We start from the raw sequence: 17,931 nt of genomic DNA, 5'->3' as shown, positions 1-17,931 counted from the left end.
TAAATGTAATTTCTAAAAATGCGTTGTGATGGCATGCGATGTAAAATCATGGGTTGTAAAGGATGTTGCGATGTAAAAACTGCATTGTTAAGGCATGCATTGTAAATGTATGTGTTGTAACGTCATACATTCGAGAACTTCTGCACATGTGATGTCTAAAATGCAGGGCCTCTCTTCGTGGGGTTCCTGAGCTACTCCCCCCACCGTCTCCTCATTGTTGTTAAAAATTCCAGAGAAGTGTGCCATCTATTTATCGGCCGGAATAAATTAACCGAACTCTGGTAAATCATAGCATTTACTGTATCCCAGAAGAGTTTGTTGTTCCTGGTTTCTGTGGAGGTGATCAGGTTTTCCCACGATTCTTTTTGTAACACCTTTTTCTGGGCTACTAGAGCTGATTTATACTCTTGTCGCAGGGATTTAATCGCCAGTGCATCTCGCCGTGATTTGGACAGTGCATATTTAAGCACCTGAAGTGCTTTAGTGCAAGTACTGTCGAACCACCCCTTTTTATTTTTGGGTATTTTGTCAGTTTGCCTAGTCAAAAGTGTTTTAATAAACATGGTAATACAATTGAAGTTTCTAATTAGTATGATAGGGCAAATCTCATCTTCGAGGCAATAGGCCGTTTTGCACTGATTATGTGTTATTTGCTTTAGTGTCCTACTTGGATTAACTCCTGTCCACTTTATTCTAATTCCATTTTTGCTAGATGGGGTAATATTGTCAGCCAGAGTAAAAACTTCGCTCTTGGGGCCCAAAAAAAACAGAGATAGGGCCAGTAAATTGTGGTCACTCAGAATGGAGGGAACAACAGTTGGGTTGCCACACCTTAATATATCCGGGGTAGACACTAATATGTAACCAATAGCTGAATACATATATCTCCCTATAAAGGTTGGGAATATGACCCCGTTTTGGCCACAGCCTCCTCTAAGTAGGAGGAGATCATATTTGGAAATCATCTGGTTTAAAGCTTCCCCATACTCATTATGTCAAAAGTGGTCAATTGCGTCCCCTTCACCATAGATGGAGCTGCATGCCTGGTGATTGGGCACATCGCATGCCTGTATATTGAAATCTCCTGCCCACAGTAGGACATAATATGTACTAATTCGAGCTAAAAAAGTTTCTAATTGCTTGTCAAGATCTGTTACCACACTAATACGACTCGAGTCAAAAATGTTATTATAAAAATTTACTAGGATAAGATCTTTCCCTCCCTTCTTACTTAACCATAAGATCTGGGTATGAGGTTCCACTAATACAACTTTTTTAACCCTTACAGAAATTTTATTAGAGATAAGTATCTGTAGGCCTCCCATTGCTCGACCTGATTGTGAGCCGGTCTCTGGAAGGAAATGGGAAGAAAAAACATCGATATGTAGAGGATTTACGCACCAAGTTTCCTGATACATTTTATATCATAACAGGAAATAAAATTAACCCAGTCAATGTTCTCAACCTTATTTATAAGCCCATTCACATTCCAGGTTGCAAGAACAAACCCTTCCCCACAATGTTGTCCAGATTGACTGGTGCATATCGCTCTAGTTCTAAAGTGGTCTTTTTCTGGTTCCTCATATGCCTCTCCTACATCGGACACCGTCATTTCAGCCTGCCCTCCCATATAAGAGATCTTGGTTGTATATGGACCATCCCTGGGCCCTAGTTTGCTCAGTTGCCTATCAATAAGAGGTATTGTAGAGGGCTAACACTCTATTTCCACCCTCCATTGGAGCAACAGTTCTCATTTGATCCCCCCCAAAGTGATCTGCATTCATTTACCGGTATTTGGGGATATCTAGAAAAGAAAAACCCATAGGGTAGAACTTGTATCTGGGTACCCCTTGGGGAGTCCCCCCCGCAGTTGGTCCAGAAGGGCTCCATGGCTGTAATGATTGTTAAAGTTCAGGATAATGCAGTCCCCTTCCATTTATTTATTTGTCAAACCCAGCCACTCCACCCTTCTTGCCATAATAATTTGGTTTGCGAGTTGGATAACCCCAGTTACCCCTCTAGGGGCCTGGCGAGAGAGCCAGTGGAGAGATTTATTTAACAATTGGATAGTACTTTCCGGCTGATCTTTCCCTAGGGTCGGGACATTCGCCAGTATCATGACAAAGGGGTCTGAGGCCCGAGGGAGATGCAAAGACTGATAGGTTTTAATATATGCCCCCCTAAGCAGGCTATGTTTGTTGGAACAAGGGACTCTCCCCTCCTGTCCCTCTGAAGTTAGTCGAATTTTATGGCCTAGATCGTTAGTCGCAGTGACAGATTGCAGCAAGGGTGTCTCATCTCTCCGGTGAGGTCGATGTTGATGTACAGGATGTGCCATTTGGGCTTGCTGCTCAATTTGGGCAGTAGATGGCAAACTACTCTATAAATGGGTTCTGTTAATATTCCCCTTCTTTATATTGGAAGGCTCAAACCCTTCCTCTCCCCCCTGGGTAGATTGGTTCCCCTGTACAGTGCCATTACTTAAATGGGGCGGAGGCCCAGTATGTTGGTCAGGGGGCCCAATTAAGCAAAGGCAAAATTATGAAACCAGACCCTCGATACGCGACATTCGCTCCTCAATTCTAGTCAGTTGTATTTGCAAAGGGTTCAACAATACAGTAAACAGTGTCTCAAGCCTCTTCCACGTATCATCACCCTCTGTTAGTGGGAAGGAAACAGAGTCCTTGGTTATCACAGGAGGCAGATTGGAATTTGGACCAGGGTCAGTTCTTCCGAGTCCTTCCTTCCCTTTGCATCTTTTAGGTTGGGATTTCGGCTTCACCGGCTGGTTAGCCAGTCCACCATCCCTTCTGCGTTTCACTGGGGGCTCACTGCTCTTGTCAAGCACCTCTATTGGGCCCATGCTTGCTAATGATAGCATAGGACAGGTAATAGGCTCGTTAGGTAGGTGAGAACCTACTGGTACAGCAGTGTGTACAGGTAATACCAGTGGTACTGTTGAAATAGGGGAAGAGGTTAATAAGGGGGTTAATGGAATAATTGGACCAAGTGAAGAATGCTTCTGTGCTGACAAAGAATCTAGGGAAAGGCGTCTCTCAGTTAAGGCGATCTCGTGGGTCAGTACCGATTCTACCCTTGTTAAAAAAGCATCCAATGTTCCTGCCATACTCCCACTGTCTGGTCAGCACGGGTCTTCCTTTTTGCCATCAATTATATCTTTTAGGCTAAATATAGGCAAGATAAAAGAAAAGTGACATGCAATCTAAATTGGCTACAATGGGCTGGGAATCGCATGACAGTATCTTTTTTTTTTGTCTTTTTTGTTTTTGTCCTCATAACACCACCGATTGGCACAAGAGGAGACGCCTTTCGTAAGTGCCCAACATCGGCTATAAAGTTGTCAGAATTTCTGGGTTGATTATTTCGAGATTTTTCACTGCCCTCCCAGTTACTGAAACAGAAGGGCGTAATTATTGGACAAGGAAAAAAAAAGGTCTTCAAAATTTTAACAGATTCCATAGCCTGAGATTACTTTTATCCAGTTCTCTAAACCAACTGACAGAGTTCTTCCAGGCTTGCCATGAAGGGGCCTCCACTTGGGTCCAAACTTTACAGATTTCTCTTCATGCTAGTAGTATTAAATAAAAAATCCGATAATGATAGTTCGCTTGCAAGTCAAGCTTATCTTTATTCTGCTGGATTATCCCAAACATAATTCACTCGGGGCTTACCTCAATGTCGACCCCCACGGAGCGCGAAATAGACATGACAACTGCCAACCAGAATCCTCCCAGCTTTGGGCAGATAGCAAACATGTGCACATCATCAGCATCTTCATTGCCACATCGCTTACACTTTGGATCTGTGCCTCCTTTTATCTTCTGCACTTTTTTTGGAGTCCAATAGATTCTATGTAGAGCAAAAAAAAGATTTTTCTTTAAAGTAGCCGGTTTAACCACCCGATAAAGTGTAGTACATGATACTTGCCATAAATCCACCAGCTCTGCTTCCAGCAAGCTACCATCCCATGCACTGTGTGGTAATTTCATATTTGCCAGTTCTGCATCCAAAAGAAGATGATACCAAAGTGCTACCTCTTTTTTCCTTGCCGCTGTGATCTGTAGTTCCAGCTCCAGTTGTTCTGAGTCTCTTTCAAACCCTTTCTGAGTCTTAAACCAGGAGTTAATCTGGTAGTTAATCTGGTAGATTTTAAATCTGGATATTGCTCCGTTTGTCTTATCATGGCAAAAGCTCCAGGTTAGCTTTTGCCCACCATCTATCAAATGACCCCACTGCCTAACATCTGACTTTTTCAGTGGTTTTGCCAAACAATCTAATAGGCTTTCCGGGGTACCAGGAGAATCCCAAATAGGAGACAACCTGCTGTAGTAAGGAATACCTAGCCTGGATCTTATCTCGTACCAGGTCCTTGCCGCTGACTAAAGGCATTTTAATCTAACTTTTTTTTTTATTTCGGAGCCCCATATTTATAAGAGAAGCCCTCCTCAGACAAACCCCCCAGCATGGCTTTAAACATAGCCCCTATAAGAGATTCATCCGGTCTTTGTAGAAGCATCCTTTTATTTTTAAATTGGAACGCCCAGCAATAAATTTGAAAATCAGGGAGACCTAAATCCCCCACTCCTACTTTCCGTCTCAGCTTCTTCCAGGAGAAGCATATTCCTCTACTGGCCCATATGAAAGAGGAGATCTTCCCTTGCAACTTTGAAAGCGTCTTTTTTTCAAATTGCAACGGAATACTATCAAAAAGAAAGGTGAGCTTTGGCAGAATGGACATTTTCACCAAGTTAATCCGACCATAGATCAGAACAGAGGAAGATTCTGCCATTTCTTTAATAATACCTCCATCTCCTTTCCTACTCTTTCCAGGTTAACAGCCACTAACTTCCCAAGATATTTAATTATTTTGACCCCCAGATATCTTATTTCTTCAACACATCTTATTTCTTCACTATCTTTATTCCAAATCATTACTTCTGTTTTTTCTTCATTTGCTGCATACCCCACCAATTTACAGAATTCTCTCACTTCTGTCATAAGATGTGTAAGAGTTTATATTACATCTGAAGTATAAACCATAAAGTCATCCGCATAAAGCGAGATCTTTCTAGAATAATTCTCAATTTTAAAAGGTTTAATTTCTTCGTTTAACCTTAAACTCTGGGCAAAGGGCTCTATATATAGATCAAATAATACAGGAGACAGAGGACATCCCTGTCTTGTTCCCCTCTCAATTCGTACAGAGCGAGACAAACCATTGTTTACTGGAATCTTAGCTGTTGGCACTCTATAGATTTTAAAAATAGTATCTATCATATGCTCTAAAATGATCTTTAAATAGCTACAGTTGCAGCATCTAGTGTAACAATTGCGAGGGGAGCGTTATGTGTTATAGCTAGATCTATAGAACCTATCAGGGAATAATTAAGTTCATTCATATATCTCTCTGAAATAAAGCCTTTTTGGTCTTGATGGATCAGCAACCCCATAACCTTGTTCAGGCGTGCCACTAAAACCCCAGAGAAGATCTTGTAATCATTGTTAAGTAATGAGATTGGGCGAAATGATTGGCAATGTGTCAAGTTCTTGGCTGGTTTCGGAATCAAGGAAATAACTGCATCATTCCATGACAGCGGAATTGGGCCCCTGTCTATTAGTATAGAGTTAAATAGTTTGACCCACACCGGGATAATTTCTTCCCGTAAAATGGAATACATTTCAGAGGGAATCCCGTCGGGCCTGCAGCCTTGCCTTTTTTTTGCTTATTCATAATATCCAGGATTTCGCTTCCATCTATTTCTCGTCCCATATATAGGGCTTGAGCTTCGGTAAGTTTAGGAGGGAAACATCCTTAACATCGCAGTCAGTACACCGCGATGCTGTTACATCGCGGTTGTTACAACGAACGCGATGTAACCACGCTATGCCATTACAACGCAAGTCTTTACATCGACTTGCGCTAGATGGCGTGCTAACATTACAAATAGTGTAGTTTACTATCCCAACACCTTCCCTACTGTTAAGTGGACTGGAGTTGGAATAGTAAATTACACTTTTCTAATGTTTGCACGCCATCTAGCGCAAGTCGATGTAAAGACTTGCGTTGTAATGGCATAGCATGGTAACATCGCAGTCGTTGTAACGACCGTGATGTAACTGCACGCGTTGTAATGACTCGCGTTGTTACGTCATACATCCGTTTAGGAAGCTGCTTACTTACAAGCCATTATTGTATTTCTTGTTCGACTAGCTCTAGGTTTTCTGTATATAACTTTTGGAAGAAGTTAGTAAAAGCATCTTTTTCACTCTCCTCAACCAGAAGTCCAGACTCTTCCACTAGGATCTTCCCTATAAAATGTTGATTTCTGTCTAACCTTGTTTTCCACACCAAGAGCTTCCCACACCTCTCCCCATGTATAATATCTTTGGATCTGCTCACCTCCCATTGCTGTGTATCTTTCTCCTCCACCATAGTTCTAAACTTCAACCTTAATCCTTCCAACTTATCTGCCCACTCCTTTCTTTCTCTTTCCGACCCTTTATTCTCTTTTAATTGATTTTCTGTTATACCTATGTCCTCCTCTATTTTATTAAGATGTTTTTTCTCTTCCCTGGCCCAGTGAACTGTTAGACTTTTAACAATACCTCGTAACCATGCTTTATAAGCATCCCATACTGTGTGCACAGAAGCTGAGCCTAAGTTCTGGGAAAAGAATATCTCTGTATCTGAGCACACCTTCTCTGTTAGCGAGGGCTGTAATAAAATCCTTCTGTTCATCGTCCACCTACCTACTGTGTAAGTGTCTCTTCCCTCAATTTTTAAAAGCAGTGCTGCATGATCTGAAAGATGTATAGGCAGATGTTCTATCCCTACTACAGACTCTACTTCCTTCTTATTCATAAACAGGTAGTCTATTCTTGAGAAGTGGCCGTTCTTTTTACTATGGAAGGAGTAACCCCTACGTTTACCCTCAACTTTACGAAAAACATAACATAAGTTAAAATTTTCCATCATATCCTTCAAATATGTCCTCATCTTAGGAGAGGTAATTGTAGTTCTGGGTGATGACCTATCAAGCTCATTATTCAGAAGAATATTTAAATCTCCTCCAAGGATAATGGGGATTGAAAGTCAACCAAATTAGAAAAGAGTTTGGTAAGAGGTGTTACATCATCTATATTCGGACCATAATAGCTTGCTAGGGTGTACATCACAGAGGAAATTTGGAGGAAATTTGGATCTCAGCTATTATCCACCGCCCACCATCATCTGCTCTATATCTGAGAAGCTTAATCCCTGAATTTGCCCTTAATATTATTGCTATCCCCTTAGTACAGTGAGCTTGATCAGTAGACACCCACTCTCCAATCCATCTTTGCTTAGAAAGGAAATCCTTGCATTCCTGTCTCAGAAGGTGTGTCTCCTGAAGCATTATTATTTGGGCGATTTGATCTTTTAAATACTGCACTATTATTCTCTGTCTTCTTTTCACCCATAACCCATTCAAGTTCCAGCATAGAACCGTCAGATCTTTTTTACTCATAATTCACAGCTACCCTCACGGGTCTTAATTCTTACGGTATTATAAGAGGTGCTCCATAACTGACTTGAGGACAAAAACATTTTTTTCCCCTTATGCTCCCCACCCTCCCCATAAGATATATTTTGTAGGCATCCCCACTGCCTACTGAGCTTGTACAGAGGGAGAACCATATAGTTTATATAGTCATCACTTTTACGCCTTTACCCACCACCCACACTCTAACTATTATTTTCATTTCCAAGCTTAATTTCTTGAATAAATGTATCTACCTCGGCTGGATCCGAGAAGTTATGCATTTTGCTTTGCCACATCACTTTTAAAAACGCCGGAAACCTCAATTGTATGGTTGCCCCTTGTTTCTTTATTTCTACCATCCTACTGCCCAGCTCCCATTGTCTGTTAGCAGTCTCTTTTGAGATGTCCGACCTAATTCTGTAGGAGGCACACATTGCATGTAGTGCTTTTTCCCTTAATGCGAGACTCAGAATTTTCTCTTTTACTGAAAACGAAAGGAAATTAACCAGGATCGTTCGCGGTTTTTTCCGACCTGGGTGTAATTTAAAAGGATCTCTGTGGACACGCTGGATTTCTGCTTCTAAGTTTAGCAGAGCAACCTCCTGTGAAAACGAGCTACTCAACAACTTTTTCACAAATGATTTAATGTCAGATCCTTCCAACCCTTCAGCCACACCCAAAATTCTGATATTATTTCTCCTGGCATTATTTTCCAACCTTTCAAGCTTTTCCGAAAGAAATCTCTCTCTTTGTTTTAACTGCTCCACTTCTTGCGTCGTTGTTTGGGCCTTAGCCTGCAAGTCTTGGAGCCCTAGCTCCAAATCTTGTGTTCGTGTTGCAAGGCCTTCTATTTTCTCTTCTAAACCCCGACAGGTCCCCTGAATTTCTTTCTGGTTTGTCTCTGAAATGTCGAAGCGTTCTCTCATTTCGTTGGAGATGCGACATAGCATCTCCTGTAACGCATTCTTATTATCAGAGTTATTGGTGTTCTAACCAGTTGCCACAAAAGCAGTTACCCCCGAACCCCCTAAACATTCTGTCAAAATATCTTCTCTTCCATCGCCATTGCCACCAGCTTCAGGGGGTGGTCCCTCCATGCTCACGGGCAAGAATCTATTCTGTGTTGAAACAGTTATAAATACTGGGAGGGTGTCAGATTCGTTAGTAGGACCAGTCTTTGTTGAGGGGTTCTTTGCTCTGTTTTCCTGCCTTCCTGGCTCAGGGGTATTTTTTCCATCCATACCCTCAGTGCAAACTTCCGTACTAAATGTTATCGATCCTCTTAAAGTAGGATCTGAGCAAGGGAGTCCTTTTTTGGGGTCTCTGGGCCACAACTGCTTGTTTCCCCTTCAAAAGGCCTGCATTCACCGATTTGGTATTGACCCTTTTGGGTTGCGGATCCCTATTTGAACCGGAATTGTTCTAACTTTCCTCATACTGGCCTGGATTTTTAAAATAGGTTGCGTAGATGCCTTCTCACTACCAAATCTCCCCCCCACCACCCAGGGGGAACAGGTACGTGACCTTAATGTATACCGGCTACCTGGCTGGTGCTGCACTCTACCTATACCCTTGGAGTAAGTTTGCTTATATCCTGCCAATCTCTCTTGTTGTAGCGCTAGCCTTGCATCCCTCTGCCCATCCGAATTATTTTCTACATCATTTTCCAGCTGCTCACCTGCGGCCGGCTCCAACGCTCCTACCGCATTTGCTTTGCTCTGATCATCCGGTATTGCTGGAGTTGCCGACGTCTCAAAGAATCTTTCAGGGCGCAACCTGCATGTGCTGACACTGCCAGCTTTGTTCTTCTTCCTCCCCTGTAGCTGACGAGCCGCTTGCTGCCGCAGCCCAGGGGGGAGATCCCGGCGCCACCATTCACCATCGAACCTTCCGGGAGAGGGACGAGGCCAAAAAACCTTTGGCAAAGGACAAGGACTGGGCCTAGGTACGCCGCTTCTACCGCGGTTAGGTTACTGGTAGGTTATCAATAAGCAGGCAGGCATCGGTGGGTAAAGATTTACGCAATATCGTGGCTGTCCCCTGTTAAGCTCCCGACCGGCGTCTCAGCCAGCCGCCATGTTTCCCACAAACGTGACAGTATCTTGTCAGATGTGTTATGAGGTCCCAAATCACAGATGACGGAGGGTGGGCCCAGTCCAGTCTCTTCCGGGCGTGGACGGGCGTGGACGGGCCCGTCCTTGGCCCTGGCTCAGCCTGGGCACGCCTACGCGCGTCCCACGCTGCGGGAGCCCGCACCTGGTTTTAAAGTGCCTCCAGGCGCTTTCCGATGATGCAAGCGGCTACGGCCGCAAAGGCTCCTGGAATTTGCAGTGCCCCCAAGGTTTGTGGCTGCAAGGGCTGTGAGGGCTGTAAGGCTGTAAGTGGGTCCCACACTACGGGAGCCTGCGCCCGGTTTTAAAGCACCTCCAGGTGCTTTCCGATGATGCAAGTGGCTCCGGCCGCAGAGGCTCCTGGAATTTGCAGTGCCCCAAGGTTTGTGGCTGTAAGGGCTGTAAGGCTCTAAAGAGATTCATGGTCTAATTCAACCCAAGTCTTGCTCTAACACCCACACCAAGACCAAGACTCTTATGCAACATCGTCCTTGACTGCCTCTGGAACAAGAAACCTTTTCTCTCGAACTGCAACTTTTGAACTGTCCCTGATTACGTATTGCCCCAAAGGGAATTATTACTGTAACTAAGAGCGCTAATTCATCTGCACACTACACATCTCTTCAACAAGCTCCATCGCCAAAACAGGCTACCTTACCTCGGCCACCATGCTCTGGTCTGAAAGCCTTACCTACACTGTGTGTCATTCTTGAACCTCAGTGGGATTGCATCCTGTTGCTTTGCTAAGAAACCTAACATGTTTCACTTTTAAATGACAGATCCTAACTCCTTTACAGCCTGCAAAGGTTTAATTGTATGCACAGACCTGTCACAGGGTGCCCCTGTAGGCTCCTTGATTAAAACTAGCAGTGAAACTTGCTGCCAGATTGCTAATACACTTAAAGGTACAACTGCAAAGCAGAAAAAAATGTAACCTGTTTCAATTATGTGTGATTTACTCTAAGAGTCAGTCCTGCCCTATTTCATGTTCTCTGTAGCAGGCACAGGTATCTGTTTAAATTTGAAAAGAGGTAAGGCCTTTTACTAACATGCACATATGAAATGTGAAGAATAGTTTTATGTTAGGATTTTTCGTCGATTGGCGTGTAAACTTGTAAAGCATGTGTTTACAAATTGGTGTCCTGGAATAAATGACTACAATATATTCCTATTGATGATGTTTCCTTAAGCTAGAAAGCATTTCTTGTATGAAGCGGCCTGGTTTTCTTTCCAAGAGCAGAGTATCTCTCTATTTTGAGGTTTCACTGAAGAACTTTGTAGTTTCTTCAAGGGAGAATTACGGGGAACCTTTGTGTAGGGCCGAGTATATTCTATTCATTCAGAGTGTAATTTTGGAAGATAGTCATCTCTACCACAAGAAAAAAACTGATAAGTGCTTCTGGAAATTAAGCTTTGGTGACATCCTATTTCATTTTCAAAATGTTTTTATGCAATTCCTGATAAGCGTCCGATATTTGAATCTCTAATGTAAGGTATATTTTTATCACCACCATTTGTTTCTCAGTGATGTGTCTAAGGGAACATTTGTCATCTCTGTTTTGGGTAGAGATTAATATGAATGGGCCTCACCAGTCTAACAGGCTGGTAAGTAAGTTAAATTAGTAATCATGAATTCATCAGAGAACTGCAGTTGTTGTGTACCCAGGGAATCACTGCTAAGACTAAAAGGTTAAAATTAATTTCTGTCAAGCAAGGTACTATACTTGTCTTGAGTATTTGGTCTTCTCAGAAGTTTGGTGGTAGAAGTTTGCTTGTCGGAAGAAGTTAAATTCCCAGCATTACATAGTGGGTTGAGAGAAGAACTGAAATATACCTACAGTTTTTGCTAAGAGGATGAAAGTGCATAACACCAAGATTAGTGCTAGAATAATAGATGGATGTGCTGGACGAAGGAAGGAGGGCCACCCATACTGATCAAACAAAGAGAAAGACAGATACAGGACAAATACCATAGGGAACCTCTGAAACTGGGAAGCCTTAAAGACTTTTGAATGTTCTTGAGAAGAAGATACATCGGGGAAAATTTTTGTCTAAAATGTGGCGAAAATCAACATTTGGGCCTGATTTAAAGATGGATAGTCTGAAATATGGGGGAAGTTGACATTGGAGGACATTCTGTTGGTTTTGAATCCACCGGGTATTACCTTCACCATAGGGACAGTATGACAGGGGTTTTTCTGTTAAAAGATTCTACAGTGGTGGACAGTCCTCTGAAGAAGGATTGACCACTCCAAAATCAGAAGATTGTCTGCTACCACCAACCTCTGAATCATCTCCTCTGTTAAGGAATGTACCTAGGTGCTGGTGGGAAATGGAGGGCTCAAAGAAAGGGAGAAGCCACTGAGCCAATAAATGATTGTAGTCTTGTCTTGTGAAGCATGTGCAGATACATGTTCCCATGTCATAGACCTTGAGAGCAAAGGGAAATCAAAGAAGATATTGGAATCGGCTTAATGTGAAGCTTCAGGACAATGTATTCATATCCAATTGACAAAGACACAAAAGATTCCGTTAGAGTAAAGGTCTAGGGTATAGTTTGTGAAGGCTGTGATTAAGTTACTTACTTAGCATCTAGGCAGTTAAATATCCTTATTGGCAATCGAAGATGTGCACACTCAGTCTTAAGGAGAAAATAAATTTGATTTAACAAATGCTCTTTCTTTTGAAGCAATTTGTTACCTTTTCTAGCTAATGATAAAAGATCCTCTTTCTTTGCTGAAAAAATTAAGCAGTTCATTTTAATTGACAGCTGTGTCACCAGGACCCAATTTAGAGTTTAGCAAATATGATGGATATCCGTAGGCCCTTGTAATAAGGCGGATGTGACATCTGTCATATTAGGGACAGAGCAACCCTCCACCAGACTCTTAATCAGGTCGAAAGATGGTCTACATTTTGGTGGATAGTTATGTTATTCTTTAATCTGCAGGAAGCTCATAGCTTGCATGAATTAGACACATATGCCTCCAACTGGTTTTGGGCATCTATATTTGCAAGAAATACATTTGAAATTGTAATAGTAGCATTGTCACTTTAATTTAACATTTATTTTGTTTCCCAGGCTTTTTCTTGGGATCTACAATCAATCCTCACACTAAGGGGATTTGGATGTGGTGCGTAGCACACCCTCAGAAATCTAAGCATACCCTAGTGCTGCTGGACACTGAGGGACTTGGATATGAGGAGAAGGTGAGTCATAAGAGATGGTCTTGTCTTTAAACAACTTACCACAGTTTTTAAATTGGAAATACTTTATGGTTATCTGTCTGTTTAATGTCAATGGAGAGCTTTACTTGTTCCACTAGCAGTAAACTGTAGTATTACAAATACAAATAGTTGGAAATACAGTTTCTCTAACTAATCCCTATAATAAATATTCTGTAATGTCTCTACAACAATGACAATAAATAATATCCAAAGTCACTCCTGGAGCTCTGGCAAATGAAAAATCAAAGTGTTATTTTATTGTGAGTATAAAACTTGTATTTTTTATATTTTCCAGGGGAATTCCAATAACGATAACTCAATATTTTCTCTGGCAATACTATTGAGCAGTGTCTTTGTCTATAACAGCATGGGCACCATTGACCAACGTTCACTCGATCAACTGCAGTATCCTTTGGAAAACTCATCAGTGTCATGCATGTATATCCTTCTCTGAATCCATCCTTAGAAATCTGCATTTAGTGTTCACCTTGGCCTTTCTGGTGAGGCTGTCATCAATACTAGAGCTCTGTGGTCCCACGTTATAGGGCACCTTGTTGACATGAGGGCATGCACTGTTCAGTGTTTGTGATTGTTTTTTTCAAGGAGCCTGTGTTCTCACATCAGCTATGTTGATGTCACACACTGCTGTAAATGTAACTGGAGAATTCCATATTGTCACATATGCTCTGCTGCTACCTTCATATTAATATGAATGCTATTAAAAAATTAAATTAAGTTTCATATGTAACACTATGTATCACAGTAATGAAAGTATAGAACTGTTCAGCTGCTTAAAGGCAGTGGACGATCTGTTGTTGTCCACCGCATTACCTCACTAAGGAAGTGGACGTCAATGAGTAGTCCACCACATTAGGAAAGGAAATCCTTCTGGAGCAAGCACCTGAAGCATTTTCTTTCTAAAAACAAAGTTGCAATATGAGGGAAATGGTTCCCTCGAGCTCAGACTTTTTTTTACAATTTTATATGATGCACAGTGCACTGTGACATCAATCAAAGGGAAAGAAGACCGCACATAAGTGAGGCACCATTTTTTATCAGGAGACGTGTGGAAACGCTAGGTGTTAGGAAGTAAAGTAAAGTAAATTTTATTGTATATAGTTAGTTAAAACCTTTACAATTTTTGTGCTAAAATCTTCCAATTGGCTTTTAAAAAGTAAAAAGTACACAGGCAGTCTATACTGTCATATTTAAAAAATGTAAGTTATCTTAGATTCTAAACTATTATTTGCACCTCGGACATTTGATTTTAAAGATTTTGATCTCATACGCTATTTTTCGATTTTCTGTATTAAGAAGCTAACTTTCTGCAAAAATCTGGTGGCCCTGCATGCTACCTGTAACAGTTTTCTGTTCAATGCTAACATGACTGCTGGCCGACGTGATCTAATTTGAAATATACGAAATGCATGTAATAGATAAAAATGTCTCAGGTTATTCAGGGATGGACAAATACACAGTAAATGAATCAGAGTTTCTTTTGCTTGACCGCAGAGTCTGCAGAGTGATGTTGGCCGTGTTTGTTTCCATGCTGGAACCTGATCTTTTGAGATAAAAACCCCCATCCGAGTTCGAAGTAGCAGTTGTTGGGTAGCGGTTGTGATGTGGTTGACTAAATATGGTTGTGGGGAGCATCTCTCATATGTAGCTAATCTCGTCCCGCCATGCTTTTTCTTAGCTAATGTGGCTTTATCTGTAAACCAGGCTTTTTGTTTTGCCGCATTATTGGCTATTTTTTTAAAAGCTGCAAAGGTGTAATTGGTGTTCCATGCTTCTTGCATTTTGAGGTTTATCAATGCTTCTTCTAGAACTGTGTTCCAGCCGTTTTTTCCTTTTATTTGATTCTTTATTTCGATCCAACAGTACCCCATCAACGAATCCTCTTGTGCTGCTTTTAATTTCCAACACATTTTTAATATTAATGCTTGTCTTACTGGGTGCTGGTTTAATAACCCAAATTCCAGACGTACTTGTGCTTGTGATACAAACTTCGGGATCTGAAAGATGTATTTGAATAACTCTGATTGTTGAAGATTCAGGAAGTTTGCGTCTTGTCCTCTGAATAATTCCAAGCTGTACATAAGGCTTGGGAGAAATTTGGCTGTGATTACTTTTAGCAAATATAAGTTGGATGGACACTTCAATTTTGTTTTTAGTAAATTTAGAGCGAAGCGTAGTTTGTTAGCCTGGGCTTTTCTGTACAATAAGTGATCTTTTAGAGTCAACCTTGAGTCTACCACTACTCCTAGGTACTTGTATGTGACGCTATGCTCTATGACGTTTCCTGCCACGTGCCATTTGAATTTTTGCCGTCCTGTACGTGATGAAAAACAGATGACCTTCGTTTTTTTATGATTGATGAGCAAACCATGCTCCCTGGTGTATTCGTGCAACCTTGTGATGGAGCGCTGTAGGCCCATTGGGGTCTGGCTGCATAGGACAATGTAATCTGCATACTGCATGCTACTTATTTTGCGGTGTGCTAGCTTTGGGGGATCGCTCTGGATTTCCGATATCCTCTTATCCAGGTCTGCAGTAAAAATGTTAAAAAGGGTGGGGGCCAGTACACATCCCTGCTTTAGGCCAATGTGGGTTGGATCTATGCTGTTGTTCTTTTACCATTCCCTAATTTCATCTTGACCCAGGTGGGTGTGTATAGGTTGATGATGACCTGCAGTAACTTTGGTGGGATACCCCAGTTTGCCATCTTTTGCCATAGGATCTCCCTTGGTACCGTGCCGAACGCTGATTTTAAATCGACAAAACAGGTGTACAATTTTGTTGATTTGTCCTTTGCTTTTTCGACAAGAAGATTTAAGGCGAACAGATTGCACAACGTGTTTGTTCCTGGCCTGAACCCGGTCTGTGTAATTAGGAGGATCTTACTCATGGTGACCCATTCTTCCAGTGCTATGAGGAGGTTTGATGCGTATATTTTGGCCTCTACGTCTATGAGAGCGATCAGCCTATAGTTCGCCAGGTCCGATCTAGCGCCTGCCTTAAAAATTGGATGCAAAATGCTCCCTCTCCATAATGATGGTATACTTCCCGTTTGAAAAGCGCGGTTGAACAATGGGGTGAGGTATTCTGCCCAGAACGATTGGTCGTATTTAAAGAGCCCGTTTGGCAAGCCGTCTGGGCCTGGTGCGCCAGTAGTCCTCAGTTTTTTTATAACCATTTGTACTTGATGTGCTCTGATCCAATTTTCACCAAAGTTTTCTTTGGGTTCTTCCCTTTTGTATTGGTGATGAGTAGTGTGATCTGATTTCAGTACTTGAAGGTTGCAATTGTTCCCTTGAATTTGCTCTAGGTGATGTATCCAATCTGCCTCTAGTATATTTGCGTTGCGTTCGTGGAATGCTCCGTTTGCTATTTTGTTAATTTCTGCCCAAAATGTCCTGTTATTATTTGATTTGCTTGTTTCCAAAAGTTTTTGCCAAATTTCTGTTTGTTGATTTTTCTTTGCTATCCAAACCTCTTTTTTATATTTTTGCCCTAATTTGTGGATTTGTCACTGTGTGTCTTCACCCTTGATCTGATCTTTTCCTTGTAACTTTCTAATTTCCTGATTTAGAATCCATTTGTTTACACACTATAGAGTCAAGATGTACCAGAGATGCTGTCATTGGATTTCTTCTATGGCTTTTGTTTTGGGAACCGAATTCGTCTGTTAAACTTATGATCATCTTTTCCCAATTGGCCCGATGCTCTGCCGATCTTTTTTCTTCGCCTTTTTCCTGTACCTTTTTTACATGGGTCATAATTTCTTCGACATTCTTTCCATTCCATGCGAGTCGTTTTAGGTTATATGGGCTAGGGGTTTCCGTCAAGTCGTTGCTTGCTGGTGCCCTTACATATTGAAGGGTAAGAACAATTGATTGCAGACTATGATCGCTCTCCAATTTGTGTATTATTTGGTAGCTGGCGACCCTTTGGAGTACCGCCAGGTCCACTATGGTATAATCTAGGACTGATTGAGTCTGTTTAGCTATTCTGGTCGTGGCTGCGGGCTGGTCTTGTAGGAAGCAACCGTTCACAGTGATTATGCTGATTTTAGCAAAATTTAAGGCACACTGCTGGCCTTGTCTATCCTTATTCTGTGATTTGTTATCAGTGGTGGAATTATTTTGCCTTTCAGGTTGTTTTGTTGGCTATTTTGTGTGTGGTCTACTTGTAATAAAAACATGTTGAAGTCGCCTGATACTACTAATCCCGCCTGTGGGAAGGTGGATTGCAAAGTTTTTACCAGTGCTTTGAGAGTCGCGACTTTCTCTGGTTTCTTCTTAGATTCTGGGTGAATGTAGATGTTACAAATTACCAATGACCGTATGTCTGGAGAGTCTTGCGATCCTGAACAGAGGTCTGGTGGTAGTTCAATTTTGATACTCTGAATCCATGTTTGTCCTGAGCCAATTAGGTCGTACGTCCATAGTGTACTGGTGTTCAGGTAGATTGATAATCAGCCGGCTGCCCTACCAAGTGAACCTCTTTTGGTGGCATATTGTTGGAATTCTTTGAAGCCGTTTATCTGAACCGATGTTATTGACCATGTCTCTTGGAGTAATAAGATATCAAATTGTTTTAGGAATTCTAATAGATCTGCATCCTCTGTTTTGCTGCCTAGTCCGTTTATGTTCCACAAGCCTGTTTTCAAGTTACATTTTCATGCTTCATTTTTCCTGTGGTCCATGGAACTTGATGTTGGGGGTAGCACTTTCCGAGTCTGACTGGTTGTTCCTGATGAACCTTGATGGATGATACGTAGGTTGGTCCATCCTTTCTTGGTGCTAGTGGTACGACCAGCTGCCCCTTGAAGTAGACCGCTATCAGATTGTGATCTTGACTCTGCCATCGGACATAACGGGCCTGGGTATCTTTCAGTTTCTGTTAATCTAATTTCGATTCCCCATTTGGCAAACTCTTCTCTGTGCTGCCAAAATTCTTTGGCATTCTTTGGATCACTCCAAGTTACCACTGTCTTATCTCTTCCCTTTGCATTTGAGAGTGGTTTGAATTTAATATTTTTAATGCTA

The 17,931-nt window shown here is 41.8% G+C and overlaps 1 protein-coding gene across 1 annotated transcript in view; it reads left to right on the top strand.

The window, feature by feature from the left end:
• LOC146784472 (guanylate-binding protein 1-like) overlaps positions 1-17,931 on the top strand; it is an 888,553-nt gene that overhangs the window by 282,366 nt on the left and 588,256 nt on the right. The window contains exons 4-5 of the mRNA XM_085633259.1: positions 12,735-12,862; positions 13,176-13,285. Coding sequence (XP_085489385.1) covers positions 12,735-12,862; positions 13,176-13,285 — 238 coding nt within the window. The remainder of the gene's footprint in view (positions 1-12,734; positions 12,863-13,175; positions 13,286-17,931) is intronic.

The sequence above is a fragment of the Triturus cristatus genome, chromosome 11 (genome assembly GCF_964204655.1).
Source record: "Triturus cristatus chromosome 11, aTriCri1.1, whole genome shotgun sequence".
NCBI lineage: Eukaryota > Metazoa > Chordata > Amphibia > Caudata > Salamandridae > Triturus > Triturus cristatus.
The sequence above is the reverse complement of the archived record's forward strand: the minus strand, read 5'-3'. Positions and strand labels throughout refer to the sequence as shown.